The sequence below is a fragment of the Lepidothrix coronata genome, unplaced genomic scaffold, assembly GCF_001604755.1.
Source record: "Lepidothrix coronata isolate B3197 unplaced genomic scaffold, Lepidothrix_coronata-1.0 Scaffold212, whole genome shotgun sequence".
In the NCBI taxonomy this organism is placed as follows: domain Eukaryota; kingdom Metazoa; phylum Chordata; class Aves; order Passeriformes; family Pipridae; genus Lepidothrix; species Lepidothrix coronata.
Window position 1 is genome coordinate 1,303,772 of NW_016690392.1, and position 7,337 is coordinate 1,311,108.

The 7,337-nt window shown below is 57.7% G+C and overlaps 1 protein-coding gene across 1 annotated transcript; it reads right to left on the bottom strand.

Moving 5' to 3' along the window:
* On the bottom strand, nt 1-6,107 carry PSMF1 (proteasome inhibitor subunit 1). Its single transcript, XM_017833281.1, has 7 exons — nt 5,940-6,107; nt 4,780-4,932; nt 4,170-4,252; nt 3,351-3,527; nt 3,148-3,201; nt 1,204-1,362; nt 1-1,078 (listed from the first exon to the last, which is right to left on the bottom strand). The coding sequence occupies exons 1-7, from the start codon at nt 6,066-6,068 to the stop codon at nt 1,027-1,029; spliced, it is 807 nt and encodes a 268-aa protein (XP_017688770.1). The 5' UTR covers nt 6,069-6,107; the 3' UTR covers nt 1-1,026.
* Between the last annotated feature and the right edge of the window lie 1,230 nt (nt 6,108-7,337).

A 7,337-nucleotide genomic window follows, 5' to 3' on the forward strand; every position in this document is an offset into this window, starting at 1 on the left:
ACTGGTATCATGTTTTTATTTCAGTCTCACAAACATCCTTCCAAGAGATCAAACCACGAGAAGAAAACCAGTGTGAGCCCCTGACAAGAAAGATGAGCTGCAGCCCCAAAATCAACTGAGCTGGGGCATCTGTGGGGAAGGGAGGAGGTTTCCAGAGAGAGCTCAGGAGCCTGAGGCACACAGATCTCACCCATTCTCCCAAAGCCAGACAGGCAAAGCCACACACAAGGCTGACAGTAGCAAAATGTGTTCTATAAACCTCTTTTGCAAAGCTCCCTCCTACCCCAGCCCCATGCAGTGTTCGGTGGGCACCCCTCGTCACGCTGCCTGTGGGGCTTCACGGACACCCCAGGAATGAAAAATACCACGGCTGCAGGGAAAAGAGGGGGCATGGTGGGCCAGGAATTCAATCTATGTCTCTTCTCGTGCACATCAAATGCTTTGCTGGTAGTGCTCTTCCAAGCCAGCAGGCACAGCCCTGTAGAAGCTGATCCCAGTCGCTGTTGGGGCTCTACCCATGGAGACCCCGTGGGTTGGGCTTTCCAGCCCTTCAATCAGCGCCTTGCTCAGATACAGAGCAAGAGAGAAACCCCCTCTGTGTGGGGAGCCCACTTCAGCTGTCCCCTTCAGTGAGGCTGCTGTGGCTGCCTGGCAGAGGAGCAGCAAGGAGCCAGCTCTCTCCTCACACCCACTGCTTTGTGGGACCCCAGCAGCAAGCTCTGCCACCCTGGAGAAGCAGGGAGGAGAAATCCCACAGCACCCAGGCTGCTCCCAGAGCACCGCGCCCCACGCTGCCACCTCACTGGGTGCAAACGGCCTGGCACCCTCAGAGGAGCAGGGAAAAGAAATGGACCTACTGCCTCCTCTTCTGTTCTGCAAACAGGGAAGCCTTTATAGCAGATGGCACACACGGGAATGCGACCCCAAACGGAGAGAAACGCTGCTGGAAAGATCTAAATCCACCGATGTGGAGCGAAGAGGGGAAGCACACCTGCTTCCCAGGAGACTCAGCCACTCAGTGACTCCTCACATGAACATGTCATCGTAGCCTGGAGGGGGAAGGTGGTCGGGATCAGGCCTGGAAAGAAATTTTAGAGCAGAGTCAAACAGGAGTGAGAGCTCAGGTCTGCAGCAACAGGGATGAGCTGGGATCCAGCAGCAGGCTGGAAGCAGGCTGGAATATCAGCACGGCCAAGGACCTACCCAGGTCGTCCAGCTCCTAAGGGGCTAAAGGGGTCGAATCTGGCGCCCGGTGGAACAGCTCCTGGGGGAAGCCGGCCTGGGATGCCTGATGATGGGTCAATGCCGGGCTGCCGGAAGCCAGATCGGAGAGGATCCACGATCATTCCCCCACTCCGACCTCTGGGGAGAGGAAAGGCAGAGAAGATGATGAGATTGCCACTGGTGAGAAAGGAGTAAAGCACATCCCTGGTGCCAAACCTCCGCTGCAGGAATGCCAAGCATGGGAACACGGGGTTAACCTGACACACAGCAGTGGGAAGGAAAGCTCCTGGGACAAGCCAGTGAGGCAGCCCATGGCAGAAAGACAGAGAGCCCTGCACAGAATCCCCAAATGGTTTGAGTAGGAAAGGACTTCAAAGCTCATCTCATTCCAACACCCTGCCATGGGCAGGGACACCTTCCACTAGATCAGGTTGCTCCAAGCCCCATTCAACTTGGCCTTGAACACTTCCAGGGATAAGGCAGCCACAGCTTCTCTGAGCAACCTGTGCCAGGGGCTCACCACCCTCACAGGAAAGAGTTTCTTCCCAATATCCCATCTAACCCTGCTCTCTGCCAGTGTGAAGCCACTTCCTTTTGTCCTGTCACTCCAGGTCCTTGTCCAAAGTCCCCCTCCAGCTCTCCTGGAGGCCCTTTAAGCACTGGAAGTGGCTCTAAGGTCTCACCAGAGCCTTCTCTTCTCCAGGCTGAACAGCCCCATCTCTTCCAGCCTGTCTCCATAGCAGAGGTGCTGGCTGTCCCCTCAGGAAGTGTCGGACCCATGGCCCTCGCTGCCGGCCCACGCTCCATCCCTGCTTCCCGTCCTGCCCTGTGCGGTGTCGCAAGAGCCGACGGCCCCGGCTGGGCTCCCACAAGCCATTCCAAAGAGCTGCCTGGAAGTCATTTGCTGACCATGGCTGTTCCTTGGAACTGCCCCACGCTGCGAGTGCAATTCCTCATGGTTGGCTTTGTGCAAACGCGGCTGGAGCCTCCGGACACCGCTGCCATCATACGAGTTATTAACAACCATGCTAATGAGTTCCATTAAGCTGGAACGGCTGCCCAAAGCGCCCCAGGACAGCCAGGTCCCACGAGCATATTCCTGGGAGTCTGGGTCTCCAGCCCCAGTGCTGGCAGGTGTCAGCACACAAATCTGCTTCCATTTACCATCTTTTTTTTGTCCTTTACAGAGAAATCTCTGATGAAGGGCTGGAGGCAGCAACATTTTTAGCTGTCCCTTTTCTAGCCAAACCCTTGGAGAACCAAGATTTGCAGGAGGGGAAAAAATGCCATCCCCACAGGAGACTGGTTCCAGACAGAAGACTCCCCCGGGCTGCAGGACAGTCCACAACAACCCCAAGAGCTGTTTTTTGTCTGAGTGTGTGCTTTTAACTGGATTGGAAGATGACAGGTTCTCCTTGCCTGACCAAACCAAGATCAAGGATGTATCTGTGAAACTCAGTCCCCCAGACAGCCCAGCCTCTGCCTGAGTGCCTCAGACAGCTGGGAGGCTTGCAACAGGACTTGGGAATCCGTGAACTCGGCTTTCAGCCTCCCCTTCTGCACACTGCTGGGCTGAGGACACAGCAGCTGGTAACGGTTTAAATTAGAAGCTTACATTCACTTAATGATGTATTCAGCTTTGATTTACTACAGAAATTACTGCCTGTTAAATGAATACAAGCTGATTATTAAACAGACACAGATTGCAACCTATCATCTCTGCAAGAGATGGGATCTTATTACGATATTAGAACCAGACTGAGCTTTAGCAACTGTCAATTGGTCCCTCACAATGTGCACTGAGCAACTGTCCCATTGCCAACCCCGCTTGGAGACACTTGGCTCGATGCTGCTCCAGTGGTCTCCAGCCACCCCCACACCTCCCAGAGGCAGAGCAGGGGGTGCTCCAACAGCCATACTCACCCGAGAGGGTCCAGGTCTCCCCCACCAACAGCAAAGGGGTTCACGGAGGACGGCCTGAAACACAACACAGCGAGACATTCAGGGAAGGGCAGAGCAGCTCCCACAGCTGCGAGATGGGGACCTGACATGTAGGTTGGGGAGCTGTGTCAGGACCACATCCCTTCTAACAGAGGGCCCTCAGCAGCCACCCACTCTTTACTCACCAGGATGGGGCCCTTGCGCCAGCCGGCTGCCGGGGAGGGATTCGGAGGGGGTCGTCATCCCGCTGCAAATCCTTTTCGGCCTCAGGCTCCCTTTTGGCCTTTTCTGCAGGGGCCCCAAGGGGAGCGAGGATGCCTGAAGTGATTCTCGTCCTCAGCTCCTCAGTGTTCTTGTACACCCTGCAGTGAGGAGAAGGAAGGCAGAGGGTTGGGGAGACCATGGCACCGGGATGTGAGGTGCTGGACGGGCTGCAAAAGGCACGAGGGGACAGACGAGCCCAAAGTGTGTCTGGCACAAAACATGTCCCCCACTGGCAGCACAGAGGGGACAGGGAGAAGTAACAGCACACAGGGGCACCAAAGCCCTCATCCCATTTCAGATGGCCAAGGTGTCATCCAGCCCAGGGACTCCCTTCTGCTGTGGCCCCAGCCTAACCAGTTTGCACTGGAGGAAAGCACAGCACATGGCACTGGTCTTTAGCAAGGCCACAGGGTGTCTGGGATGTGGCTGAAGCTGTCACACCCCTGGGCAGTGTCCACCCAGCGCAGTGCTCTGGAAATAAACATTCTGGCCTGGCCCGTTCCCAGGCAGGGTACCCTCCACTGGGCTCCAACCCATGGTAACACTGTTCCCTAAATCTCTCCTGCCTGACAGCAGCAGATAGAGAGGCAGGGAACAGAGCTCTGGCTGCATTTCAGGGCTGGCCTGGGCTTTGTACTGGGGAGGAAAGTCCTCCAGGTCCTTCCAACCTGGTTTCCCCCACACTCCCCATGCCAGTGGAACATTTTCTCCTGCAGAAAATACCAGGAAACTAAAATTACTTGTGGAAATCATCCAGGTGCTCTGGGTTGATGTAGTCGGCCACTGCCAAGGTCACATCTGCCACCTTCTGAGAGCCACGATCCTGGAAAAACACAGGTAAAGCACAGAGTGAGTAGCCTGGCAGAGGTGGGAACGAGTGACAGAGCAGGTACAACCACAGCTGGGGGCTTGAGACACAATGGGCCTCACTTGCTTCCTGCCATGTCCCTGTGCTGTGCCTAAATCCCCAGGAGGAAAACCCTGTGTGCAGTAAAGTTTTCCCTGCTCCCTCTCCTAATCTGGGCTGCAAAAGGTGAAACACTGAGCAAAACCACCCTGGGCAGGTGCTTGTTGGGGGCTGCAGAAAAGTCCTGAGCTAGGAAAGGGACAGAATAGCTCCTTGGCTGGAGTGCACAAGGCAAACTGTCCCACTGCCCTGACACAGCCAGGGTTTGACCAGCTTCACGCTGGGCCATACCTTCTGCCACACAAACACCCCATCCTGAGGGGCAAACACTGCTGCCAGGCAGGACAAGCAACAGCAAACATTTAAGAAATGGGCCCTGCTGTTCTTTGCAGCCACCAATCCTGAAGGACCCCAAACCCACAGGGGCCAGAATGGATGCTCACCATGACATTGAGGATCATGCTGTCCTCCACCATGATGGCCTTCAGCAGCAGCTCATGGGCATCATCTGTGGACTTGTAGCGCAGTGTATACACCTCCTTGTTGGCTTCCCAGCCAGCAGGCAGCAGCTCCGACTTCCTTTCATCAGGACCTGGCTGCAAAGGAAGAGACAAGCTGCCGAAATCCTGCCCAGGAGCCCAGCATCACCTCCCAGGGCTGAGAGAACCTGTCTTGGCTGCAACGGGAGATCCAGAAGGGGACTGAGGTCTCTGAGACGGGATCTCTCAGCCTGGCCCTTCCTGCATCCCTGTGCTGGAACAGGACAGACATGACCACCCCTTGCTGAGCCTCAGGAGCAGGCAACAAAGACCCAGAAGACCCAGAGAGGAGATGGTGCTCTTCCCTGCCAGGCACCTCTCACCTCCCCAATGTGACACAGAGCTGTCTGGCTTCAGGGGAAGGCTGTCATCATGTCTGTCCCAGCCCCACAGCAGTGCTGCCGGAGGGCACTGCCCTACACTGTCCCCTCCTCTGGTACTGGGGGAGGGTTCTCTGCCATGACAGTGCCCTGCACCGCCCCACTGTCCCCCAAAACTACAGCAGGCACCCTCCCAATACCTCCAGCTCCATACCAGGCTCCCAACCCACTAGATCCCCACCTCAGTACTGTGTCCAGAACTAGCCTGCCCCCCCTCGGTATTGCCCCACTGCCCCCAGCACTGGGACTCCCCAGTAGCACATTTCCTCCCCAGCACTGCACTGGACACCCTCCTTTTGGTACAGGGGTCCCCCTCAGCACCAAGCACTATATTAATCCCCTTCCCGGAACCACACTGAATCCCACCAGCACCGGGATCTCCCATCCTTCGATACGCCTGTGACCACCCCTAGCACCGGGACCCCCGAAGCCCCCAGAACCGGGACCCCTCCCAGCACAGGGACCCCCGCAGCCCCCAGCACTGCTGCCGCCCGCCCCGGCTCCCACAGCAGCACTGAGGCCCCTCGGACCCTTCAGGTTCCCCCAACACCGCGCGGCTCCCCCCGCCCTGCAGCGGTGGCCGGGCTGGGCCGGGCAGCGCCGGCGAGCGGCGCTACGAAAGGCCGGGGCTTCACCGCGGCCTCCGCGGGCTCCGCGGACAGGGGAGCGCGGCGCGGCCCCTACCTGGTCCCCGGTGCCCAGGCAGCGGTAGCCGTGTCGGACCAGCTCCCAGTGCACGCCGCAGACCAGCGCGTCCTGCGGGCGGGAGATGGCGGGCCTGGCCCAGGCGTAGAGCGGCTCCAGCCCCGCCATGGCTGCTCCGGGCCGGGGCGGAGCCGCGGCCGCGCCGCCCCTCACTAGAGGGCCCCCGTCCGCTGCGCAGGGCCCGGGCGGCTTCCGGGGGGCCGCAGGACCGTCCCCTTGTGCTCGGCAGTGAGGAGGCCCCTGGAGCCCTGGGAACATTTCTGGGTCCCTCACGACAAGACAGACACTGAGGGGCTGGAGCGTGTCCAGAGGAGGGAACGGAGCTGAGGAAGGGACTGGAGCACTTGGAGTGGCTGGGGGGGCTCAGCCTGGAGAAAAGCAGGCTCAGGGGGGACCTTTGCGATCTCTACAACTCCCTGACAGGAGGGGGAGCAGCAAGAGGGGGAGCCGGGGGGGTGTGTCGGGCTCTGCTCCCAGGGAACAAGGGACAGGACAAGAGGAAGCAACCTCAAGTTGCACCAGAGGAGGTATAGGTGGGATATTGGGGGAAATGTCTTCAAAGAAAGGGTTATCCAGCCCTGGCACAGGCTGCTCTGGGCGGCAGTGGAGTCACCATCCCTGGAGGGATTTAAAAGATGTGTAAATGTGGCACATGGGGACGTGGTTTAGTGGTGGCCTTGGCAGTACCAGGGGAATGGTTGGACTCAATGATTTTAGAGAGCTTTTCCAACCTAAAGGATTCCGTGATTGTATGAGAAGTCTTTGCCCAGCACCATCCAGTAGCCTCCAGGTTAGAGTAATCCTGATCCTCCTTCCCTACCACTGGGTCTTCCTTGTCAGTCAGAAAAGCATTTTGAGTCCATGCAGGGTCTGCGCGTGCTGCTGTAGAGAGCCTTCCCACTGACACGAAAGGGACCAAAGCACCAAACAGCCGTTGATGGCTATTTCATCCCTTCCACAACTCCCTTCTCTGGGCCACAGTGTTTATAACACCTAAATTCTATTAAAGTTGCCACTGGAAGGCGTTCAGAGGCTTATTCAGAGGCTTATTTGCCCTGCCCTTGGGCCAGAGCCAGTGTCCTCGCTGTGGCTGGCAGGAGGCCGGGGCTTGGGATGAAGCAGGCCCATGCCAGGGAATACCATCATCTGCTGCTTTCCCAATCTGAGCTCCAGCTCCTTGGGGATGCTCATCTTGACTTCATTATGCGTCAATTAATTAACTCGCACTGTTCGCTCTTTCCATTTCCCCCTCAAGAAGTCATTGAGGCTGAACAACCGACCGCAGCCCGGCAGCTCCCATGGGAATCACCACCAGGAGACACCGCGCCTCCTGCCACACTCTGCCGCTCCTGTCTTCACGGAAGACAGCTGGACATG